A 27,014-nucleotide genomic window follows, 5' to 3' on the forward strand; every position below is an offset into this window, starting at 1 on the left:
TTTATTTTCCACGTGAAGCCAGTGTGAGTTAATACTGTCCTCTCTACTTATGATTCAGTACATTGTTGAGGTATTGATGGGACGATTTGCATTTTTGTTCTTTTTTCTTTTGTCTTCTCAACTCTTCGCACCTGGGAAATCGCTTCTTAATTCTTTACCATACATGCAGTATGTATACCAGCTGATTATGTATATCATATGGATGGCCTGTCTGTTATCTATGTGCTAATGGCGACAAGTATCTCGTCTTTCAAAATAGTCTCCTTGAACGTCAACGGTTTTTCGCATCCAATTAAGCGGAGGAAGATTTTCACATATCTTCATTCCATCAAAACGGATATTGCACTCTTGCAGGTGACTCACCTCTCCGCCACTGAAGCCTTAAAGCTTAAACAACAGTGGGTGGGTCAAGTATATTTCAGTGCAGCGATCAAGAAAAAAAGAGGCACTGTTATCCTTATACATAAATCCTTAACAGCGACTGTTTCTGACCAATTGGCGGATCCTGAGGGTAGGTGGAACTTACTACACCTCTCTATCCAAAATGAGCAGTTTACTATCCTCAATATTTATGCACCAAACATCGATAATCCACAATTTTTCCAGGATGTGTTTGTGAACTTGCTCCAGTTGGACTCTACTTCATACATCATAGGTGGTGATTTTAACCAACTTTTAGATCCTATTCTAGATAAACAGTCTGATGCTAAGACCTCTGTTTCCAAATCAACCAGAGCACTACAACATCTTATCTCCACGTATGGGCTGGCGGATCCATGGAGATTGAATAATCCTACTGGAAGAGACTTCACCTTCTTCTCTTCCCCTCATTCATCATACTCACGAATAGACTTTTTTCTCACTAATAAATCATTGCTACCAAGAGTTTTGGACACGCACATTTATCCTATTTTGGTATCCGATCACGCGGCTATTTCTTTAACTTGTAACCTTAGTTATCCTAAGTTGGTTCACAGGCAATGGCGTTTCAACTCCTCTCTATTAGAGGATCCTGAATTCAAGCCTTTTCTGGAGGAGAAGATCTCTGAATATTTCCAAAACAACTGTCCGGGAGAAGTTTCATCTGCTACTGTATGGGAAGCTTTCAAGGCCACAATCCGCGGGGAAATTATCAGTTTTTTCCACTCGACGGTCTAAGCAACGGCAGGCGGCTATAAATACTCTTCAACAGGAAGTCGCGTCTCTCGAATCGGAACATATCAGACATCCATCTTCAATATCTTTAGCCGCATTGGTCAAGGCAAAATACCAATATAATAGTTTGCTCAGCTCACAAGTCCAATTGCATGTCTTGCAAACGAAAGCACAATACTATGCGGGTAACAATAAATGTGGCCATCTATTATCATCTTATTTAAAGAAGAAATCTGAAACAAAAAGGATATCGCAGATTCTCTCTTCCTCTAACGATTTACTAACTGAGGACTCTGACATTTTACAAGCCTTCAGTGATTTTTATGTGCACTTATATCAATCAGAAATCTCACCTACGCCAACAATGTTCCAAGAGTTTTTCACAAAACTTCAACACCCGACTTTGTCTCAATCACAACTGGAATCTTTGGACTCGCCTCTAACATCTGCTGAGATCGCTTCTGCGATCAATTCACTGGCACAAAAAAAGGCGCCTGGACCAGACTGTTTCACAACGGACTTTTACTGTTTCTTTCAGAAGACTCCGATCTCTCATTTACACGATTACTTCTCCACTTTTCTTCTTCATAATGACTCTGCTTCGTCTTTTACACAAGCTTGTGTGGTGGTACTTCCAAAGCCTGGTAGAGACGAGACCTCTATAGCGAATTATCGCCCTATTTCCCTCTTAAATACAGATTATAAAATATTCACAAAATTTTTAGCCACCCGGCTTTCCCGAGTTATGGGTGTGTTAGTTGACCCCGACCAATCTGGCTTTATCAAGAACCGCCTGATCACTAATAATACTAGACTGTTCATGCATATTCAACAGGCGGCTTTTTCTTCTTCTATCCCAACGGTGGCCATATCACTAGACGCCGAAAAGGCCTTTGATCGTGTAGAATGGCCTTTTTTGTTCACTGCCCTGCAATGGTATGGCATTGGTCCTATTTTTTTGTCTTGGATACAATTTCTATACACATCTCCTAAGGCATTTTTATACATAAACCAGCAAATTTCTCCGACTTTCTCCCTTCATAGAGGCACTCGTCAGGGTTGCCCCCTTTCACCATTGCTCTTTAACCTGGCTTTGGAACCTCTACTAACAGCAATTCGGCAGTCTGAACACATTCAAGGGGTATCTGTTGGCTAGTTCACCTTCAAACTCTCTGCATATGCAGATGATGTCCTTTTGTTTTTGCAGGACCCGGAAAGTTCACTCCCACACCTTTTTGATTTAATCTCGGCTTACTCATCTTTGTCCTGATATAAGATCAACTGGCATAAAACTGAATTATTGCCACTTAATTCAAAACAGAGGCCAAATAATTATTTTAGCCTCCCTGTTCAGAGAAAATCCACGCAACTCAAATACTTAGGAATTCATTTTTTTATGGACCCACAAGAGACGATGGCGTATGGTGAATCCAACATTATACGTGCCATTAAAGATCTTATTTTAAGATGGTCTCCCCTGCACCTAACTTGGTGGGGTAGGCTTGACACAATCAAAATGGTATTGGCACCTAAAATTACCTATACCTTGAGTATGATTCCGGTTTTTTTTTCTGCAGAATTTTATAAACAGGTGGATAGAATTTTAACATGATTCCTGTGGAATAACAAGGCCCCACGTATAGCTCTCGCCAAATTGAAAAGGGCCGGGCAACAGGGTGGAGTGAACTTCCCGGATTTTTATTCTTATCACTTGGCTTTCATATTGCAACAAGGTTATCATTATTTTGATTTTGAACGGGACCATGTCGACCCCCCGTGCTGGTTACTTATTGAACAAACTCTATTAGCTCCCTTGCTTTCCTATTGTTTTCCAGGAGTGGCCCTACATTACTCCTTATTTTCTAATTACATACTACGATCACTGCACCGTGCCTTTTTAGAAATGGATGCTAAGCGACCAGCTGACTCCGCAGGCTGGAAATTATCCAGCTTAGCTCCCTTATGGTGTAATCCACTTATAAAAATTGGAGATACTCTGCCATCCTCGCCAATATGGCAACGATGTAATATCTGGATACTCTCCTCAGTAGTGCAGGCTGGAAATCCTGTATCCTTTGTACATTTGCATAAGAGATTTGGCTTACCATTGACACAGCAATTTGCCTGGTGACAATTACAAGCAGCTATTCGAGATAATAAATTGTACTCTTCCTGCTCAGATACAGACCCTTTCTTATGAAAGTTTTATCAGAAATACGGTACTATGGGGCATCTTGCGTCACGCCTCTATAAACTCATAGGTCGCCTCTCATGTGCTCCATCATCCACCCTCAGGGCGACATGGTCCTCAGATATAGGTCTTGAGGTTACTGTATCAATGTGGAACTATATCTGGACAGTCTCCTCACGCATTTCCCTCTCTTCCAGTTTGACGCAGACTTCTTTGTTTACTCTTCATAGAGTAACATGGACCCCCATGGAAACTCCACTGAGCCGGCCTTTTAGGCTTGCATCAGTGTTGGTCATGTGCTGCTCCTAAGGCGACTTTATCACATATGTTATACGAATGTTCCTTTACGCTCACTTTTTGGAGACAGATTTGGGGTAAAATTTCCTCTATTTTACAGTTGAGCCTCCCTATCTCTTATTCCATTGTTATACTAAAAGGAGCACACCCAGACATACATCTCCCACTCCCACAATGGAAATTATTAGATTTCCTTCTCAATATTGGGCAACATAATGTTTTGTCAAACTGGAAACGGAGTGATCTGCTGTCGGAACCTCTCTGGTGGAACACTGTCTATATACTAAATATGAGCAAGCCATGGCTGTTAAATTTGGTCGTCTTGGTAAATGGTCCCAAGTCTGGAAACCGCTTGACGTCTACATTAACTCTTTATAACGAATCTCTTGGCTCTATTCAATTTCATATGATCAATCCCCCGGTAAACCGTCTTTTCTCTAAGTGCTTCTCCAGGTGCTCTCCTTTCTTCTTTTCTTCTCTCTCTTTTTCTTTTTCTCTCCCCTTTACTACTTTTCTTCTTTTTCCCCTTACATATCTAGATTTTTGTGATGCGCAATCAGTTATTTTCTATGTTAGCGGTTGTATATCATGCTTGTTGTATCGATGAGATGTTTCTGCTGACAGCGTATAATATTGCGCTATTTATGTCTATTTGTTACTGTATGATTTTTCAAACCATAATAAAAATGTTTAAACTAAAAAAAATCTCCCTGTCCTTTTTTTGAAGCTGCAATGAGTGCATTTTGAATACTGCAAACTGCTATGTAGGATTACATTTTCCACCTTTCCCTGTCCCTTCAGGCTTTTCTTCAGTGTGACTTGATGCGTTAAAACATTCTGTCTGAAAAACCCTTCTTTTATTCATCATATTTCATTCTTTTTTTTTTACGTCTTCCATTATCCTTATGCATTGCAAACCTAAAATGTCAATTTAAGAACATTTAATCTTAAAAGCTTACAATCGATTAGGGATGTAAATCGTGTGCCCAATCGTTTTAACATTTTTGGCTGGGGGGGGGGGAATCTGATTGACATGGGGTTTTTTTTGTAAAAAAATCGGTTTTTCGGTTAGTGCGCACTAACAGGAAGTTAGTGCGCACTAACAGGAAGTTAGTGCGCACTAACAGAAAATGATATAATTTGACACTTTTCAGGTCAGTTAAGGTCAGTTTAGGAATGAATATGTATTCCTATTGGCTGCCCTCTTATTTATTCATGTTACCAAGGTTTCCACTGACGTGATGGTTTAATATATGAGGGATGGGAAATGGAAACGGTTGGTAGCTTGACAAAAAAAGTAATGTGATCAGTCAATGTGACTAGAACTTGTGCCCTATCCCTGATACCGGGAGTGTTGTGATCTTCCTGCACACAGTGCCCTATCCCTGATACCGGGAGTGTTGTGATCTTCCTGCACGCAGTGCCCTATCTCTGATACCGGGGGTGTTGTGATCTTCCTGCACTCAGTGCCCTATCCCTGATACCGGTGGTGTTGTGATCTTCCTGCACTTAGTGCCCTATCCCTGATACCGGGAGTGTTGTGATCTTCCTGCACACAGTGCCCTATCTCTGATACCGGAAGTATTGTGATCTTCCTGCACATAGTGCCCTATCCCTGATACCGGGAGTGTTGTGATCTTCCTGCACGCACTGCCCTATCCCTGATACCGGGAGTGTTGTGATCTTCCTGCACACAGTGCCCTATCCCTGATACCGGGAGTGTTGTGATCTTCCTACACACAGTGCCCTATCCCAGTTACCGGGGTTGTTGTGATTTTCCTGCACACATCCCAGTATCAGGGATGTGTGCAGGAATGTCAATTAATTAAAGAACATATTTTCTGAGGAAATAGAAAAGGTGCAATGAAAAAAGATTTCTAGAACTGAGTATATTGTATTATAAGATGCATGCATTGTTGTGCAATTACTGACAATACTAATATTCCTACAGACTACATACTAATAATTTACGACACCTGCTGGCCTTTGCTTTTGCCATTGAGGAGATCAACAATAGCACAGACATTTTACCCAACATTACTCTGGGATTCCTGATGTACGATTCCTGCACAAGTGACAGAATTTCAATCCTAAACACTCTGAGAATATTATCTGCCAAGAAGGATGCAGTTCCCAACTACAGTTGTTCTCAGAGGGACAGAGTCGTGGCTTTCATAGGACACTTGATGTCTTCTCCATCCTATTCAACAGTACAAATCACAGGGATTTACAGATTTCCTCAGGTAGGGCGAAGAGATTTTGTTTTCCATTTCTAGCATTTTATAACCTATGATGCACTTTTTAAATGTCAAAAGATTTGAACTGAATTACATATTCCTTTAAACTTTTTGAAATGGTTAATTTCAGTATAAAAATATATCAAGATTTGTTTATGCCATTAGCAACAAAAAGAAAAAGAAACAGCATGACAGCATCATTTAAATCTCATAAATGTAGTGAAATGCAGGGAAGTTAAAGAACAGAAGCGCTTACAAATACTCAGGTCGATACTGTAAAACCACGGGAGAGCGGATGAACGCCCGCTCTCCCGGCGCACGCACCGGCCCTTCGCCGGTGCGAGCTATCCAGTATGCAAATTAGGCGACGGTGCAAACGAGGAAAAGGAGGCGCTAGGGACACTAGCGCGTCCCTAGCGCCTCCTTTTGGCCTGGAGCGGCGGCTGTCAGCGGGTTTGACAGCCGACGCTCAATTTTGCCGGCGTCGGTTCTCGAGCCCGCTGACAGCCACGGGCTCGGAAACCGGACGCCGGCAAAATTGAGCGTCCAGTTTTCGGCCCGACAGCCGCGGGCCGAATTCAAATTTTTTTTTTTTACTTTTTTTTACTTTTGGGGACCATCGACTTAATATCGCTATGATATTAAGTCGGAGGGTGCACAGAAAATGTTACGCTTGGGCTCCGATCAGGAGTCGTGAACACCACCCAGCAGGGTGGCTCCAGGTGGAGAGAGACAGGAATGGCTAGAAACAGTGTCTGGTTCCAGGCTGGGTCAGGGCAGGCAGCAAGTAGCAGTGTCTCGGTTCAGGCTGGGTCAGGGCAGGCGGCAAGTAGCAGTGTCTGGGTTCAGGCTGGGTCAGGGCAGGCGGCAAGTAGCAGTGTCTGGGTCTAGGCTGGGTCAGGGCAGGCGGCAAGTAGCAGTGTCTGGGTTCAGGCTGGGTCAGGGCAAGGCAGGTCAGAAGGCCCGTAGGCCACACACACACAGAAGGCCCGTAGGCCACACACAGTAAGCAAGGCAAGGCAGAGAAGGCCCGTAGGCCACACACGCACAGAAGGCCCGTAGGCCACACACCGTAAGCAGGGCAAGGCAGGTCAGAAGGCCCGTAGGCCACACACACACACACACACATAAGGCCCGTAGGCCACACACCGAAAGCAGAACAGGCAGGTCAGAAGGCCCATAGGCCACACATACACACGGAAGGCCCGTAGGCCACACACCGTAGTCAGGGCAAGGCAGGTCAGAAGGCCCGTAGGCCACACACACACACAGAAGGCCCGTAGACCACACACCGTAAGCAGAGCAGGCAGGTCAGAAGGCCCGTAGGCCACACACCGAAAGCAGAGCAGGCAGGTCAGAAGGCCCGTAGGCCACACATACACATGGAAGGCCCGTAGGCCACACACCGTAAGCAGAGCAGGCAGGTCAGAAGGCCCGTAGGCCAGGTAAGAAAAGCGAGGAAGAAGGCCCGAAGGCCGCGCAAGGCAAGGCAAGGAAATGCCCGAAGGCCACGCAGGGCAAGGCAAGGAAAGGCCCGAAGGCCGCGCAGGGCAAGGCAAGGAAAGGCCCGAAGGCCCGAAGGCCGCGCAGGGCTAGAGCAGGGAGCCCAGGAGAGCTCGATGCCGAAGCCCCGAGGAACTGTCAGGCAGGGTTATAAGGGCCAACCCAGAACATAGAGTGGACAGGGGAGATGGCCTGGGCCTGTCAGGAGAGCCAGCACTAGAGGGACCCCTGGTGGTGAGGCGGTTGCACTGCAGCCAAAACTGTAACAGAAAAGCAGTTTTTACTGCTTTTCTGTGCACTTTCCTGGCGCCGGAAGAAATTAGCGCCGACCTTTGGGTCGGCGCTAATTTCTTAGAGTAAAATGTGCGGCTTGGCTGCACATTTTACTTACTGGATCCCGCGCGCATACCTAATAGGGCCATCAACATGCATTTGCATGTTGAGGGCGCTATTAGGTGCCGCGGGTGGGCCGCGTGTTTTCCTCCCCTTACTGAATAAGGGATAAGGGAAAACATGCGTCCAGAGCAGGCTGACAGTGCGCTCCGACGGAGCACACTTTACTGTATCGACCTGACTATGGGGTAATTTGGTAACATCACAGATAATAAAATCATCAAATGAACTATACACATTTGTTTAGCAGGTTTAAGCAGTAAGTCTGCTTTGAATATTATCCCATTAAATCTTCCCAGTCAAGTTACACCTGATAAAATGTCCACATAATTGTTTAATGAAAATATATGTTCATACTTTTTATTAACTTTATATTTATTCAGTTTTAATCAATATTACATGATAGAGAACAAAGCATTTCATGTATTAATACAAAGGAAAAACCTTACAATTAATAACCCATCTTCAAAAAAGTAAGCCCACATAATGGATGTACTAGCAATCATTCCAGGTACTATCTAGATTAGCAAACAATAATAATAAGTGATAGGCCCACGAATGGTTCTACTCATCTCCAGTGTAAGGCTCCCAGACCTGGCCCGTCCTCACTGGTGGTTGTGTCCTGCACCCCCGCTGCTTCCTTGGGCACTCCCAATTCCTCTACGGACCTCTCTGGCTCCTGGCAGGTCTCCCCACATGTGCTGTGGGGAGCCGCCGCCATCCAGCGCCCTGCCTCCTCCTAGGTGCACGAGCATCTCATCAGCCTTTAAAGAGGCCGCGATGGGAATCTAACCTGCGGCCCTGGTTAATGACATCATCTGGCCCTGCAATTTAAGGCAGGACCTGCCACTCATTCCTTGCCTTGGCAACAGGTCTCCATGCTAGTCATGTGCTTCATTGCTCGTTCCGTTCCTGACTCTGTTCCTTGTTCCTGTTCTTGACTTCGTTCCTGTTCTTAACTCTGTTCCTGGTTCCTATGTAGCCTTTGCCTCGGGCTGATTACTGGCTTTTACCCTTGCTTTGTTGGACCATGCTCAGGACTGATTATTAGCTTTGACCCTTGCTTCATTGGACTATGCTCTGAACTGACTACTGGCTTTGACCCTTGCTTCATTGGATTATGCTCTGATTGATTCCTGGCTTTGACCATTGCTCCACTGTACCTCGCCTAACTCTGCCACCTAACCCAACTCCAGTCTGCTCCTGACCTTGCCTCTGGTATCTCTTTGGACTTGGCCTTGTTAGGCTTCGGCCTTCTGTTCTTCGAGCATCATCTACTCTTGTTCTCTGGCTCATCATTGCTGCCCGGGCCTCTGGATCTGTGCCTCATCCAGACCTATCTGGGTCCCTCCGATACCTCTGCTGGTGCCTGGTTGCCTACTTCAAACACCCACTGGGAGTCATCTGACGGAGGCCCAACTAAGACCAGCCAGCCCTGGCACCCAATGGCTTAAACTGTGGGGAATGAGGGCTGATATTGGCGTAGCTCCAGTCGGCCTTCATCTCCCAATCTGTTCCTCCTCCCGATGGTGGGGACCCATGGGGCTTGCTCTACAGGTAGCATCAACCCCAACTCAGGCCAAGGGTCCACCACCAGCACAACACAAACATCAAAGATTAATAATCAGTAAGAGAAGGAAGGAAATCAAATATTATACAATGTCCACAAATTTGTGAAAGAACTAAAAAATGAATTGTTAGACATATTTCAATTAATTTGTAACCTATTATTAAAATCATCCATTGTGCCTGAGCCTTGGAAGATGGCCAATGTAACCCCCATATTTAAAAATGGTTCCAGAGCTGATCCAGGAAATTATAGAGCTGTGAGCCTAACTTCAGTGCTGGGAAAAATCATGGAAACTGTTATAAAAATAAAATCACAAAACATTTAGATAGACATAGTTTGATGGGACACAGCCAACATGGATTTACCCAACTGAGGTCTTACCTCACAAATCTACTACATTTTTTTGAAGGGGTGAATAAACATGTGGAAAAAGGTGAACCAGTAGATGAGGTGTATTTGGATTTTCAGAAGGCGGTCAACAAAGTCCCACATGAGAGGCTTTGAAGAAAACTAAAAAGTCACGGCATAGGAGGCATTGTCCTTTTATGGATTGCAAGCTGGTTAAAAGACAGGAAACAAAGAATATGGGATTAAATGGTCTGTTTTCACAGGTAAACAGTGGAGTGCCTCAGGGATCTCTACTTGGACCAGTGTTTTTTAATATATTTATAAATGTTCTGGGAAAGGGGTATGATGAGTGAGGTGATCAAATTTGTGGATGACACAAAAATATGCAGAGTAGTTAAATCTCAAACTGATTGCGATGAATTGCAAGAGGAACTTTTGAGACTGGAAGAATGTGCTTCCAAATGGCAGTTAAAATTTAACGTGGACAAATGCAAAGTGGTGCATATAGGGAAAATTAACCCTTGCTGTAGTTACACAATGTTAGATTCTATCTTAGGAGTTACCACCCAGGAAAGAGATCTAGGCATGTGTTGTAATTCTGCTAAGGAGTTAGCAATCTGTTATAGTTCCGCTAGGGAGTTAGCAATCTGTTAGTGATCTGCTTTCCCAGAGGGGCGGAGCTAGCAATATTTTACCAATCAGCTCCTCCCAAGCGGAGGAGTAGCAATCTCTTATGGATCTGCTTCCCCAGAGGGGAGGAGTTAGCAGACTGTTGTACTCCATAGACGGAGTTAGTGATCAGTTATGGGTTGGCTCCCCACAGTGTGGCAGTTGTTATGATACTGCTCTAGTTGTGTAAGGAATGAACACTGTAATATAAATTGGTGAATCCTTGGGCCGATGGCAGATGACAGCACCCCCAGGCGGATATCCTGACAGGGACCACCGGCTAGGCTGGAGTATGGAGACTAACACAGATAGTTCTTTATTAGACAGGAAGTAGAACCACCAGAGGTGGCAGTAGTGAGCTCATGTGCCCAGCAGGGCTGAAGTCCCTCAGATACTGGAATTGCAATCTCTATGTTGCTGAGCTGTAGCGAGAGACTATAGGTAGTGAGTAGACAGGGTATGCTGGATACATAACCAGTAGTAGATGATACGCTCACAATTGTAAATATCTGTAATGGATTCTAGAGATGTGAATCGTGTGATCGATCGTCTTAACGATTGATTTTGGCTGGGAGGGGGAGGGAATCGGATCGTCGCAGTTTGGGTTTTTTAAATATCGTGTAAATCGTGTAAATCGAAAACCGGCACACTAAAACATCCCTAAAACCCACCCCGACCCTTTAAAATAAATCCCCCACCCTCCCGAACCCCCCAAAATGCCTTAAATTACCTGGGGTCCAGTGGGGGGGAGGGGAAGGGGGAGGGCGGGAAAACCGGCACACTAAAACAACCCTAAAACCCACCCCGACCCTTTAAAATAAATCCCCCACCCTCCCGAACCCCCCCCCCAAAATGCCTTAAATTACCTGGGGTCCAGAGGGAGGGTCCCGGTGTGATCTTTTACTCTCGGACCTCCGAGTGCGTTGCAGAAATGGCGCCGGCGCTACCTTTGCCTTGTCATATGACAGGTCAAAGGTAGCGCCGGCGCCATTTTGTTTTTTGTCCCCCGACGTCAGGAGCGTAGGAGATCGCTCCCGGACCCCCGCTGGACCCCCAGGGACTTTTGGCCAGCTTGGGGGGGCCTCCTGACCCCCACAAAACTTGCCAAAAGTCCAGCGGGGGTCCGGGAATGACTTCCTGCACGTGAATCGTTTTTCCGTACGGAAAATGGTGCCGGCCATCGCTCCCGGACCCCCGCTGGACTTTTGGCAAGTCTTGTGGGGGTCAGGAGGCCCCCCCAAGCTGGCCAAAAGTCCCTGGGGGTCCAGCGGGGGTCCGGGAGCGATCTCCTACGCTCCTGACGTCGGGGGACAAAAAACAAAATGGCGCCGGCGCTACCTTTGACCTGTCATATGACAAGGCAAAGGTAGCGCCGGCGCCATTTCTACAACGCACCCGGAGGTCCGCGAGTAAAAGATCACACTGGGACCCTTCCTCTGGACCCCAGGTAATTTAAGGCATTTTGGGGGGGGGTTCGGGAGGGTGGGGGATTTATTTTAAAGGGTCGGGGTGGGTTTTAGGGTTGTTTTAGTGTGCCGGTTTTCCCGCCCTCCCCCCCACTGGACCCCAGGTAATTTAAGGCATTTTGGGGTGGTTCGGGAGGGTGGGGGATTTATTTTAAAGGGTCGGGGTGGGTTTTAGGGTTGTTTTAGTGTGCCGGTTTTCCCGCCCTCCCCCTTCCCCTCCCCCTTCCCCCGATTTACGATTTTTTGACGATAAATCGGGGGAATTGTTATTGTATCGCGGCTCTAATGATTTTTGATGATTTAAAATATATCGGACGATATTTTAAATCGTCAAAAAACGATTCACATCCCTAATGAATTCTATGCAACAGAGAGTCTTCAGTATATTCAGGAACAGGAGCCGTATGCGAGTACTGGTTCCTGTATACAGTCTGGAATAAGAACTCACAATATCTGTATATGAGATGGCTTCTGGACTAGAAGAAAGTCTTTGGAGGGTTTTAGGAACATAGACCCTCGAGGATTGAGTACCGGTTCCTATCTGCAATCTATATTAATAATTCACAAGATATAGGTATGTGATAGCTTCTGAGATAGAAGAGAGTTTTGAAGGGTTTTAGGAACATGGGCCCTCGTGGAGCGAGTACCGGTTCCTAAAATAATAACTCACAATCTCCGTACCTGCGATAACGTCTTAGACAGAAGAGAGTCTTCAGAGATTAGGAACATAGGCCCTCGTGAAGCCCGTACTGGATCCTATCTGTAATAGAATAGAGCTCACAGTGTTCATGTCTGCGATCACTTCCAGGCAGTAATGAGTCTTCTGAGCATTCAGGGACGTAGGCCCTCGAGGAGTGAGTACCGGATCCTGTCTTAGCAATATGAAATCAAGAAGAGAGAGCAGGGCCCCCAAGGAGCGGGTACCCCTTGGTAAGTTTGAGGAGGCAGAACAGCAGAGAGAGAGTTATCCCCCTTGCTAACTTGATTCCTAGTTGCAAGCAAAGACCTTTTAAGTTGGAAGCGGATGACGTCACTACGGGGGGAGGTTCGCGCTCTTGCTGGTACAAACTCTGGAGTGTGTGCGCGCGCCCTTACATCATCAGGAACATGGTGGATCCTCAGCGTCAGGCCAGCCTGGGGATTCCGGGGAGAAGCAGCGAGGAGAAGCCGCGGCAGCATCTGTCCGGTAGACCCGAAGGGAGTCACCACAAAGGTAGAGAGGGTGGAGCAAGGGCGAGAACAGGCACGAATGCAACAGCATGATGGTGGATAATATTTTGAAATCGTCAGCTCAGTGTGCTGTGGTGAACATAAAAGTAAACAGAATGTTAGGAATTATTAGGAAGTGAATGGCTAATAAAAGGATGGATGTCATAATGCCTCTGTATTGCTCCATGGTGAGACCACATCCTGAATACTGTGTGCGGTTCTGGTTGCCGCATCTCAAAAAAGGTATAGTTGCACTAGGTAAAGTGCAGAGAAGGATGACCAAAATGATAAGGGGCATGTAATGGCTGCCCTACAAGGAAAGGCTAAAGAAATTAGCTTTTCAGTTTGCTGTTCAGTTTGGAGAAGAGATGACTGAGGGGGGATATGATAAATGTCTACAAAATCATGAAATGACTTGAACAAGTTAATGTAAATTGGTTATTTACCAAAGGATCAGGGGGCACTCCATTGAAAACCAATCAGAGAAAATTATTTTTCATTCAGTGCATAGTTAAGCTCTGGAATTCATTGCCAGAGGATATGGTTACAGCAGTTTGTGTAACTGGGTTTAGAAAAGCTTTGGATAAGTTCCTAGAGGGAAAATCCATAAACTGCTATAAATGAATAAGCAGTAGTAGCTTGTGATTTATTTAATGTTTGGGTACTTGCCAGGCACTTGTGACTTGGGTTGGCTACTGTTGAAAACGGGATACTAGGCTTGATGGACCCTTGGTCTGACCCAGTATGCCGTATCATATGAGCCTATCTTCCAAAAATGGTTATTATTGTATATAAGAAAGCAGAAAATTTCAAATTGTCAGCATCAAGCCAGAAGTTTACATCAAAAGATCAACAGTCCCTGATATGTGCCATGTTTTGTAAAGACTGCATCAGGAGGGAGCCCATACATTTTAAGAAACTCAGATTAAAATAAAGGTTGAGTTAAAGAGCATTAAATCCCCAAAAGAGTCCAAAAGGATCAAGATAATCAATAAATTTATAGATAACTATTTGATTCAGAAATCTTTGTAAAGCAATTTCATAAAGGACTACCAAGTTTACATGTTGCCAGCTTTGTCAGTGTATCCCCGTTCACTTAACCTGCAAATCCTGACAAGTAAAAGAGGACACTGCAATTGAACTGCAATTGAAAATGTAAATTTTAACCCCTGTGATAAATTGTAAAAAAGTGATAAATCTATTCCTGAAGATGTTTTCACAAAAACCATCAAATGAGGTTAAAGTGGAAAAGAGGTATGTTCATACATTAATCAATCTAAAGCACCACCAGTGTAGTTGCTCTGCAGTTTTCTTTGCTTTATTCTCATTAACTAACCATCTTCCACCTAATAAAGTGACAGAAACACCACTGATTTTTGTAAAAACATTTTTTCAAAAATTGCATTTGAAAGAAATAATTTACTCCTGGGGGAATTCGGCGCAAAAAAATTAAAAATTCTGCAACCAAAAATTGAAAATTCTGCGCACACATTTTCTAAATTCTGCAAAATTCTACAAACTTACAAAATACCTGGTGGTCCTGGTGGGAGCTCGGGAGTGATCTGCCACTCCCGGGGCCTCGGATGCCACTAAGCAAAATGGCGCTAGTGGCCTTTAGCCCCTACCATGTGACAAGGGCCAACCAATGGCACCGGTAGCCCCTGTCACATGGTGCCATTTTGCTTAGTGGCAGCCAAGGCCCCGGGAGCAGGAGATCGATCCTGGGCCCTCCACTGGACCACAGGGGGGGTGTCAGGAGGGCGGTACGGTGAGGCAAGGGCATTCTTCTGGTTTTTTTTATCCTTTTCTGGCACGGGAGGAAATTGCGAGGCAACAGCAATGTTGCGAGGAACAGCAGCGGGGGAGGAAATCTGCACAGCAGCAATGGCATATGCGCGGCAGCGATGACATCTAAGAAATCTGCGAGGTGAGGAAGGAAATCTGCGTGAAGGAGGAATTGTGCGCAAATTCTGCATTCCACATTAGTGCAGAATTCCCCCAGGAGTAATAACTGCTTGTGAAAGGAAAAATTCTTAAGGTGTAGTCAATAAACATATTCTTAAACCACTCATGTCTCATGCTATGCTGCATCACTAAGGTTGTATTTCAAAAAAATCAATACCATAAACATGGTTTACCTTTAAATAGCATCACGTTGATGAATGTGAAACCGTCCACTCTAGTCATCAGTGTTTTGTAACTGGAGTGTTTGGAAGGGCGAATATATCATTCCCCTGATGAAGGAATTTATTTTTGAAATGTGACCATGTTGGGAGATTCTATGACCTAAGAATATGTTAACCATGTTTCACAAGCAACTTTTTTTTACTAAAATCAGTGGTGTTTCTGTCATTTTATTAGGTAGAAGGTGGTTAGTTATTAATGATGATAAAGCAAAGAAAACAGCAGAGCAACTACACTGGTGGTGCTTTAGATTGGTTAATGTATGAAAATACCACTTTTCCTCTTTAACTTCAATTTGATGATTTTTGTAAAAACATCTTCAGGAATAGACTTATCACTTTTTTACAATTTATCACAGAGGTTAAAAATTATGTTTGTAATGGGCTGTCTGCAGGCCTGTTAGATGCTTTTGTTTGTCTGCCAGTCAGAACATACATCAGGAGGATATGGCTGACATACAATGTCAAGTTTAAGAATTGCTGTGCGCCCAAGTCCAGGAGAAGGACTCAGCTTTAGATACAGGAAACTGTGTTCAGTGTCAGTATGCACTCACAGTGGAGACACATAGTAACACAGACATTCAGGAACTGGTCACTAGGGGACAAGGAAACCCCTTTAATGAGCACATTAATGATTTGGATGCCACAGAGATGATTATCAGTACTAAAGATGATTATCAAGACATCATAGCCAAACCATTGGCAGATATTAACATTTCTTTAGAAGAGGGCAAGTTCCCAGATTCCCTAAAATGTACATTAGTGAAACCTATTTTGAAAAGAGCACAGTTAGATCCCAAAAGTTTAGCAAACTATCGCCCAATATCAACATTCCCTTTTTTGGCTGCCCCCCCCCCCCCCCGCCCACAAGAAGATATAGGCTACTTTCACAGAGTCAGACGGGAACTGTGCGGGCAGCAAGGACAACTGGACGTAACACTGATTCAAGAAGCCCCGGAACGCCTTGGGATCCCCTGCATAGCGAGGAGGGGCAGGCAGCTGGGTAACCAGTGTTGCACTTAAGGTGGGAGCCGGAGGCGGTACTGGAGGGGTCTCTGGAGCCGTCGCCTCCAAACGGGTGACCAGCCGCTCCACGGTAGAGGCCAGGGCGTCAATGCAGTGCTGCTGCTGTTGTAGACGCTGTGCCATCCCGGGGATAGCCTGCAGGCTAGGCACCTCTGCCGGGTCCATGGCCTTGCAAACTATTGTGTACTATAGAGAGATGGTGGACCCTTGGGCCGAGCTGCAAGGAGGGTTCCTAAGCAGACCGGGAGGCGGAGTCTATAGCGACCACCAGTAGGCTTAACCCGGGACCCGGAATCCCCCCAGGAGGGGCCCGTAGGGATCCGGGCCCTTGGGACTTATGGGCCAGAGAAGGCTGCAAGTGGGAGGCGTCAGAAGCAGGCCCAGGGTCAAGGCAGGCGGCTAGCAAGCAGCGTTCAGAAGCAGACCAGGGTCGTGGCAGGCAGCGAGCAAGCAGCGTTCAGAAGCAGACCAGGGTCGAGGCAGGCAGCGAGCAAGCAGCGTTCAGAAGCAGACCAGGGTCGAGGCAGGCAGCGAGCAAGCAGCGTTCAGTAGCAGACCGGGGTCGAGGCAGGCGGCTAGCAAGCAGCGTTCAGAAGCAGACCAGGGTCGAGGCAGGCAGCGAGCAAGCAGCGTTCAGAAGCAGACCAGGGTCGAGGCAGGCAGCGAGCAAGCAGCGTTCAGTAGCAGACCGGGGTCGAGGCAGGCGGCTAGCAAGCAGCGTTCAGAAGCAGACCAGGGTCGAGGCAGGCAGCGAGCAAGCAGCGTTCAGAAGCAGACCAGGGTCGAGGCAGGCAGCGAGCAAGCAGCGTTCAGAAGCAGACCGGGATCAGGAACCAGGAAGACAATCGATGCAGGTCACTGCAGCAGGAACTGGAACGGCAAAAGGCAAACCAGGAACCAGCAGAGAGCAGGGTCAGGAAGGCAACTAGAATTCAAAGAACCTCGTTGCAAGGCACCTACTCGGAGTCTGGGCGCCGCTTAAATGCAGGCCTGGCATCTGACGTCAGCTGGGGGGCTGTCCCGTACTTCCGGGTGCTGGACGCACATAAGGGCCTTCCTCGCGCGCGGCAAAGGAGGAGGGCGGAGCTTCTGTCGGTCTGGACGGCGTTCCGCATGCCGCGGCCATGCGGCCCACCAGCCCGGGACTTCAGCGTCTTTTCCCGCGGACTGGAGCAGAGGTAAGCGGACCCAACCCCGATCATGGTGGAGGCGGTCGGGACCGCAATAGGAGGGGCTCTTTTTAGAATTAATATGCTTATATACTAGTACTTTCCAGCAGAACTTAGCCATTGTGTGCTCACTGGAAAATGAAAATATGACCATCTTAATGAACCTTCACTGGATACCAATTCAGTATAGAATACAGTAGAATATATAAACCTTAATTCACAAAATAATTAGCAATAATGATTCCTTATGGCTTGGTAAAGTCTGCATGTATGCTCTCTGTCAATGAAACTTATGTTCCACAAACAAAGATCTCCTGAGTGTGCCACTTATCCAGCAGGTACTCCTAGGGTAGGTCAGGAACAGAGCTCTCTCTATAACAGGTGCCACATTATGGAACACAATACCTGATAATCTGTGACTCACATCCGACTTGAAGGAATTAAAAAAAACAAACATTTTAAAATGTTGCTTTTCAAGCAGGCCTTTAATGAACTAATAAGTAGAATAGGATTTCAGACAGAACTTGCAAAGAATAATACATATGTATAAACTCTACGAATTGTATAGAATTGTCATGTTTGGGTTTATGTCATCTTAAAATTGAAGTTTTTATGAATGTTGTATTTGTAATCCACAACAATCTGTGCAGTATGCAGTATAAAATATATTTTAAATAGATAATGTATTTATTTACTTATTTACTTATCTGTAAGTTTTCCTGTGTGATTGCTTTTTCTTGCAAGCAACCTCAATTGTTTATTTTCATCCATCCATACCCCTCTACCCACCCACCCCTGAGATTACTTTTCTTAGATAGTCTGCCCTGGACTCCTACTTATGCATCCACAATTAAATCATCTCCCATTACAGAAGTTCCTTGTAAATCAGATAAAAGAAACATAAACTGCCATATTGTCTGTAAAATTTGGCTTTCAGATTCTGGCTATTAAACATTACTGACTTGTTTCCAAAAGTTTTACTTTTTATTTCAAATACCTATTAAAAAAATCATTTCCTTGTGCCTAAATTTTACCATACCTTAATTATAGCATTTTAAGGAATTAGTAAAAATTAACAAAATGTCTGTCATTCATTTCAACAATTATAGTACTTATGTCCCAAGGCCTATTAGGAGGATCAAAGGTTGTCCATTTTGCTGTCAACTGTCTGCAATGAAAATGAAACTGACTCATCTGAGAGAAGAATTGTCCAGGTTTCAAGTAGCCTCCTCGTCCTTTCACCATGCAGTATATCTCACCCATTTTACACAGAGGATTCAGAAACCTAAGATAAAATGGTTTACCCTGGGCTCTTAAACATGACAAGTGACAAAGAGACACCAATTTCCCCAACTTTGCAGCATCCTGTGTATCAACCCCCACTCCCACAGAGCTGTCAGACATCCAGGATTCAAAAACCCAGGAATAATTAGATAACAGTGGACTCTGGCAGAATAAGGCCTGTGATGAAAACACCTACTCTCTCCACTGTTACCCCTACATAATGCATTTTCTGCATTGCAAAAAGGAAGAATTTGAATAGAATTTGAAGTGTTGTCTGAAAAAGACACAAAATGTAACCAGAAGTCCTTCAACTGTTATGCTCAGGCTTGTGAACCCTTGGGCCGATGGGAGGATGGTGTACCTTAGGAGGAAGATCCATAGGTTCTCCCGTCGGGTGGTGAGGCAGGGCAGAAGATGTGACCAGCTGACCCTCGGCACTGGATACTGAGGCGACGGAGGCAGATGAAGAGTTGTGACGTTGAGAAACGGAAGTGTGCCTTCACCACTGGAAGTCCGTGGTCCCCCCAGGAGGAGCCCGTAGGGACCCAGACAGCTGGGACTTAGGTGGACCTTTGAGAGGTCAAGAAGTCAAGTGTACGGTGCAAGGACAGACTGGAGCTTCACCCCTGGAAGCCTGAGGTCTCCCCAGGAGGAGCCCGTAGGGACCCGGGCTGCTGGGACTTAGGTGGGCCCTTGGAGATGATGGTCAGGAAGAAGTCCAATGTCGAGTGCCAGAGGGTCATTGCTTACCAGTCCAAGTCACACACTTAGGGATCACTACTTGCCAGTCCAAAGTCACACACCAGAGAATCACCAAAGTCACACACCAGAGAATTTGCCAATCCAAAGTCAATACCAGGAATCACTGCTAGCCGATCCGAAGTCAATACCAGGAATCACCGTTAGCCGATCTGAAGTCAGGAACCAGGAACACCAAGATGAAACAGGAACAAGGATCCAAAGCACAAGGAACTCACCGAAGCAAGCAGACTCAAACAGTGCTACAAGAGATGTTGCCAAGTCAAGGAATGAGCAGAGGAAGCTGCCTTTTATATTTACCCTACTCTAACTGATAGAGAACAGCCGATTAAATGGATTAGGTCCATTTAAATCAGCCCATAAGGCGCGGCCTCGTGCCTAAAGATGGTGGCGGCCATCTTGGATTTCCCCTGCGGAGGAACAGGCTGCTGGATGCCGCGAGGGGGGAGCAGGGATGGCTCCCCCTGTGGCGGGCAGCACGGAGACCCGTGCCAGAGCGACGGGCCTCAGGTCAGGGCCTTTCCCTGGGACTCCCGTGATGGTTTGCCACCGCGGGCAAGGTAGGGGACCGCGGTCATGGCCTACCACGGCCGCAAAACACAACACAACAGGATTAAATGTCATAAAAGAAAGCTTCTTCTGCTGGAGATATGATCATCAGGAGAAACAATGTGGGAGATCGTTTTGAAGGTGACAAAACATTTAAATGCCTTCCTGGACCCTCAGATAGTAGAACTTCAAACCACATGGTCAAAGACATTGTAGAAGAAAGTAGTATCTTTAATGTCAATGTTATAATCCATCTGGGGATCAATAACCTCAATAAAAATGATATCCATGAAGTACAGAAAGATTTCCAAAATCTATGGAAGAAGATAAGACATATGGTAAAGACTATTGCCTTTTCACAAGAATTACCTGTTCATGGAAAGGGAAACGAAAGGCTATGCCAAACAGACACTTTCAATTCCTGGCTCAAAACCAGATGAACAGAAAGTGATTTTGGATATATTGGAGGCTAGGGCTATGTATGGAGCATTAATAGTCTATATGGTAAGGATAGCCTACATTTGTCTGTAGCAGGAAGGAGGATTCTAAGTGAGAAATTCAGATTTTATATTATCAGACATTTAAACTAGAGCATGGGGGTGGCAGGAGATGTCCATTGATGAGTTATTATTTATGTATGCACAATTGTGATTCAGAGATTTTTGGATCAGCAGAATATAAATTTAGTAAACAGGCAAATAAATAAATAAATAGATAGATAATTTGATGTTATCAAGTTGAGTTTTGGGTTAATGTTGAGTGCAACATTAATTCTCAGTGAGGTGGAATGTAAGCCAGAAGCTTAAGATATTGTTCTTCCTCTGACTAACAAAGGTGAATTAAACTGCAAAGGACAGAACTCCTGTCCACTCCCTGACTGAAGCTTAAAATGCAAGGAAAGAACAGTAAAGATAAAAGGTAACATGTGAATTACTTTTCAGTACTTTTGTTGGCCGAGACAGAGAAGTAACATTGCAAATTCTTTCCTGTGAAGCCTTCAGAATTCCTTCCTACCAATGCAAATGTTAAATTATCATCTGTGTGCACTATGATGGGGGGTGGGGTAGGGGGTGGGGAGGTGCTAGGGCTGGAAGCCACTGGTATTATACCCTGATTTCAGTGACACCAAGTGGACCTGGCTACAATTGTTAGAATTAAATGGATATTTACCCAGAAGGAAAATCTTGAGTTGAATAGACCTATGGAGATTCTTGGAATCAGGATATATAATCCCTGCACAGAGACAATGAGGAACAGGGAATCAATTGCTAATTAACAGGCCAATACTGTACAGTGCGCTCCGACATAGTGCACTGTTAGCCTGCTCTTGGACGCGCATTTTCCCTTACCCCTTATTCAGCAAGGGGAGGAAAACACGCATCCAACCCGCGGCACCTAATAGCGCCCTCAACATGCAAATGCTGGTGAGACCGACAGTGAAATGCTAAAAGAAATTAGGGAAGCTAACCAAATTGGTAGTGTGATAATAATGGGAGACTTCAATTACCGAGAACACAACAAGCAGGCAACTGCACTTCAGCAAATAATATCCAACACAATAGTACAGACAAACATCAAAGTCCTAATTCAGTTCACAAATGAATATTGGTTTTATTTTCTCATTTTTGAACGGCAACTCCACTGACTTAAAAACAGCATATATTTCACAGGGGCCCCCAACACGGACCCGTGTTTCACCAAAGGCTGCGTCGGGAGGGACAAACTTCAGAAGTTCAGAAGTTTCTTGACCCTCCCAACGCAGCCTTTGGCGAAACACGAGTCCGTGTCGGGGGACCCTTGTGAAATATATGCTGTTTTTAAGTCAGTGGAGTTGCCGTTCAAAAATAAGAAAATAAAACCAACATTCATTTGTGAAATGAATTGGGACTTTGATGTTTGTCTGCACTATTGTGTTGGATATAGACTTCAATTAACCCAATATTGACTGGGAAAATGTATCATCGGGACATGCTAGATAGATAAAGATCCTGGATGGAATAAATGATAACTTTATTTCTGGAACCGATGAGAGAGGGTTTTAGATCTAATTCTCAGTGGAGCATTAGAATTTGGTGAGAGAGGTAACGGTGCTGGGGGCCGCTTGGCAATAGTGATCATAATATGATCAAATATGAATTAATGACTGGAAGGGGGACAGTAAGCAAATCCATGGCTCTTGTGCTAAACTTTCAAAAGGTAAACTTTGATAAAATGAGAAAAATAGTTAGAAAAAAACTGAAAGGAGCAGCTAAAAAAATAAAACATGTGCAAGAGGTGTGGTCATTGTTAAAAAATACCAACCTAGAAGCACAGTCCAGATGTATTCCACACATTAAGAAAGGTGGAAAGAAGGCAAAATGATTACCGACATGGTTAAAAGGGGAGGTGAAGGAAGCTATTTTAGCCAAAAGATCTTCATTCAAAAATTGGAAGAAGGATCCAACAGAATAAAATAGAAGAATGCATAAACGTTGGCAAGTTAAATGTAAGACATTGATAAGACAGGCTAAGAGTGAATTTGAAAAGAAGTTGGCCGTACAGGCAAAAACTGTTATGGCTTGAGAGGTGGACCCTTGGTCCGGCGAGGAATGAAGATCCCTCGTCGGTGGGCGAGGCCAGTCACGAAAGTCCTACTAGAAGAGGATCCGGATGCAGGCGCCTCCTGCAGGTCATTTAATCGAGATAGCTGGCGCCTCCAGCAGGTCGAGCGAATAGAGATGAGCACCTCCGGTGGGTCGTGAGTCTGAAGCTGGCGCCTCCAGCAGGTCGTGGGAACTGAAGAAGTAACAAAGGCAGTCCAGAGCCAACACACTCCGCAACCAGTCCACGGGTATAACGCCAGAAGAGTCCGCAGCCTGTCCAGGGGTCAAGAGCCAGAAGAATCCGCAGCCGGTCCAGGGGTCAAGAGCCAGAAGAATCCGCAGCCAGTCCAGGGGTCAACAGCCAGAAGAATCCGCAGCCAGTTCAGGAATCAAGAAACAAAGAGAGTCCGCAGCCAAGCCAGAAGTCAGGAGCCAAACAGGAACGACAGCCAGTCCAGGGATCAAGCACAGAAGCAAACAGGAACCAGAACGAACCAACACTGGAGCCACGAAGCCGAGGCCAGGTCTGAGGCCCCAGGCCTTGCCTTAAGTAGTGCAGGGAAGCTGGAGACAACAGGAAGGAACACCCTACACTTCCTGTAAGGGTTCCTTTAAGGCCAGGCACAACCTGCTCGCGCGGGCCTAAGAAATCTTCAGGGGGCGTGGCTTAGCGGCGTTGAAGATGCCGCGGCCATCTTGGAAAGCAGCAATGCTGCCTCGGAGGCAGTCTGCCGACGACGGCCCCGATGATCCAGAGGTGCGTGACCGGCCCCCCGGTCGTGGTTCGCCGCGACCGGCGGTCACAACAAAAACTCACAGTAAAAACGTTTTAAAATATATCTGAAGCAGAAAGCCTGTGAGGGAGTCAGTTGGTCCATTAGATGATCGAGGGGTTAAAGGGGCACTTAGAGAAGTAAGGCCATTGAGGAAAGATTAAATGATTTCTTTGCTTCAGTGTTTACTGAAGACGATGATTGGGAGGTACCCGTACTGGAGAAGGTTTTCATGAGTAATGATTCAAATGGACTGAACCAAATCATGGTGAACCTAGAAGATGTGGTATATCTGATTGACAAACTGAAGAGTAGTAAATCACCTGGACCGGATGGTATACACCCTAGAGTTCTGAAGGAACTAAAAAATGAAATTTCAGACCTATTTTTAAAAATTTGTAATCTATCATTAAAATCATCCATTGTACCTGAAGACTGAAGGATAGCTAAAGTAACCCCAACATTTAAAAAGGGCTCCAGGGGTGATCCGGGAAACTACAGACTAGTTAGCCTGTCTTCAGTGCCAGCAAAAATAGTGGAAAGTGTTCTAAGCATCAAAATCACAGAACATATAGAAAGACATGTTTTAATGGAACAAAGTCAGCATGGCTTTACCCAAGGCAAGTCTTGCCTCACAAATCTGCTTCACTTTTTGAAGTAGTTAATAAACATGTGGATAAAGGTGAACCGGTAGATGTAGTGTACTTAGATTTTCAGAAGACGTTTGACAAAGATCCTCATGAGAGGCTTCTAGGAAAAGTAAAAAGTCAAGGGATAGGTTGCAATGTCCTTTCGTGGATTACAAACTGACTAAAAGACAGGAAACAGAGAGTCGGATTAAATGGACAATTTTCTCAGTGGAAGGTAGTGGGCAGTGGAGTACCTCAGGGATCTGTATTGGGACCCTTACTTTTCAATATATTTATTAATGATCTGGAAAGAAATATGATGAATGAGATAATCAAATTTGCAGATGATACAAAATTGTTCTGAGTAGTTAAATCACAAGCAGATTGTGATAAATTGCAGGAAGACCTTGTGAGACTGGAAAATTGGGCATTAAAATGGCAGATGAAATTTAATGTGGATAAATGCAAGGTGTTCAATATAGGGAAATATAACCCATACTATAGTTACACAATGTTAGGTTCCATATTAGGTGCTACTACCCAAGAAAAAGATCTAGGCGTCATAGTGGATAACACATTGAAATCGTCGGCTCAGTGTGCTGCGGCAATCAAAAAAGCAAATAGAATGTTAGGAATTATTAAGAAGGGAATGGTTAATAGAACGGAAAACGTCATAATGCCTCTATATCGCTCCATGGTGAGACCGCACCTTGAATACTGTGTACATTCTGGTCGCCGCATCTAAAAAAATATATAATTGCAATGGAGAAGGTACAGAGAAGGGCTACCAAAATGATAAGGGGAATGGAACAGCTCCCTTATGAGGAAAGACTAAAAAGGTTAGGACTTTTCAGCTTGGAGAAGAGAAGGCTGAGGGGGGATATGATAGAGGTGTTTAAAATCATGAGAGGTCTAGAATTGGTAGATGTGAATCAGTTATTTACTCTTTAGGATAATAGAAAGACTAGGGGCATGAAGTTAGTGTGTGGCACATTTAAAACTAATCAGAGAAAGTTCTTTTTCACTCAATGCACAATTAAACTCTGGAATTTGTTGCCAGAAGATGTGGTTAGTGCAGTTAGTATAGATGTGTTTAAAAAAGGATTGGATAAGTTCTTGGAGAAGAAGTCCATTACCTGCTATTAAGTTCACTTAGAGAATAGCCACTGCCATTAGCAATGGTTACATGGAATAGACTTAGTTTTTGGGTACTTGCCAGGTTCTTATGGCCTGGATTGGCCACTGTTGGAAACAGGATGCTGGGCTTGAGGGACCCTTGGTCTGACCAGTATGGCATGTTCTTATGTTCTTAAGTGTTTGGATGTACCAGCAGCAAAAGGACGCCACCCCGGTGCCCAGTTCCCATCCTGCTCTGCTTCCAGTTCCTGCTGCCCCATGGCAACTCTTCATCTACCGGTGCTACATCCCTAAACCGTAGATAATCGGCAGTGTCGTGGTTTCCTAAATCACTGTTTCAAGCATTTTTCCTTATAGTTGGCCAAGTCACCAATGACAGAAACAAACAACCTTTATTCTGTTGCTCTTGGATGGCAGGAAGCTGTCTTGAGCTTCTCCCCTCTGGAAGCGAGTCAGTCTCCTGCTCCAGGACCTTCCATGCTTCATCCAAGTGTTCAAGCAGCTCTTTGATGAGCCTGGACATTAGACTATGGCAGCTTCTGAGCTTCTCCATCTATGCCAGGGGCCATTGGCAGATTATGCTGAGGAATTTCACACCCTAGCATATGAACTGGGTTGGCGAGACGACAGCCTCTGGAATATTTTTCCAGAAGGCTTTTCCTCTAGAATTAAGGACAAGCTAGCCACCAGGGAACTACCCGAGGACTTAGAGGGCCTGATTGACCTCACTGGCCGGATTGACCAGAGATTACAGCAATGCCTCCAAGAGCCGCTTTCTCCCTACAGGCTGGTGGTCCTGCCTCCACTCACAGCAGTTCACAAGTCGCCTCCCATGGAGGATCCCATGCAACTTGGGTGAAGCAGACTCACCCCCGAAGAGAGGCAGCAATGGTGCACCTTGGGCCTATGTTTATATTGTGTTGGTAAGGGCCACATGTTGGCTCAGTGCCCCGAGAGGCAGGGAAATGCCAGAGCCTAGGAGTCAATGGTTAGATGAACCTGGGCTACACTAAACCTGCTTCCCAATGTACCTTGCCTGTTACAATCTGTCACACCCACGGGGACTTCACCACCTTGGCTTTAATTGATTCTGGCACCAGGAGAATTTCCCACATTGCCTAGAGAGCCATCCCTGACTATTTAATCCATCTCTGGGGATCCCCTTCCCGGGAGGATTACCCACAAGACCACTCCAGTAAATCTTCGCACCAGGATTCTCCATGAAGAGGAGTTCACCTGCTTTATCCTTGAGAAAAAATACACTTGGTAGTCTTGAGTCTTCACTGGCTCTAGTAGCTCTCTCAAGGTATCGACTGGGAGTCCATGCAGATCACCTCCTGATGTCCTCTTTGCCAATCCTCCTGTCTCCGAGATGTGCCTCATCCTGGTCTCCTCATGGCTACTGCACCACTTGCTTTGCCCCCGCAATGCATCAGTTTTGCGGTTGTCTTTTCCAAGGAGAAGGCAGTGACACTTCCCGAACATTGCCCGTTTGACTGTGCAATCAACCTCCTCCTGGGTACCATGCCTTCTCAAGGATGAGTATACCCCCCATCACTACCAGAGACCCAAGTGATGTCCAAATATATCCTGGAGAATCTTGAGAGTAGGATTCATAATACTGTCCACCTCACCAGCGGGGGCTGGCTTCTTTTTTGTAGCTAAGAAGGATGGGTCATTGTGGCCCTGTATTGATTACCACAGACTGAACACCATCACTAGAGTGACTGGTACCCAGCCCATTACTGCTTATTCCTGAACTCTTGGATTGGCCAAACTGTTCATGGAGTTGGATCTCCGAGGGGCCTATAACCTTGTGCACATAAAGCCAGCCGATGAGTGGAAGACAACCTTCAATACCAGAGACGGCCACTATGAGTACTTA

The 27,014-nt window shown here is 45.3% G+C and overlaps 1 protein-coding gene across 1 annotated transcript in view; it reads left to right on the plus strand.

Moving 5' to 3' along the window:
* The first annotated feature begins 2,569 nt into the window (after nucleotides 1-2,569).
* LOC115077641 (vomeronasal type-2 receptor 26-like) overlaps nucleotides 2,570-27,014 on the plus strand; it is a 94,675-nt gene continuing 70,230 nt past the window's right edge. The window contains exons 1-2 of the mRNA XM_029579936.1: nucleotides 2,570-2,574; nucleotides 5,595-5,886. Coding sequence (XP_029435796.1) covers nucleotides 2,570-2,574; nucleotides 5,595-5,886 — 297 coding nt within the window. The remainder of the gene's footprint in view (nucleotides 2,575-5,594; nucleotides 5,887-27,014) is intronic.

This window comes from Rhinatrema bivittatum, chromosome 16 (genome assembly GCF_901001135.1).
Source record: "Rhinatrema bivittatum chromosome 16, aRhiBiv1.1, whole genome shotgun sequence".
In the NCBI taxonomy this organism is placed as follows: domain Eukaryota; kingdom Metazoa; phylum Chordata; class Amphibia; order Gymnophiona; family Rhinatrematidae; genus Rhinatrema; species Rhinatrema bivittatum.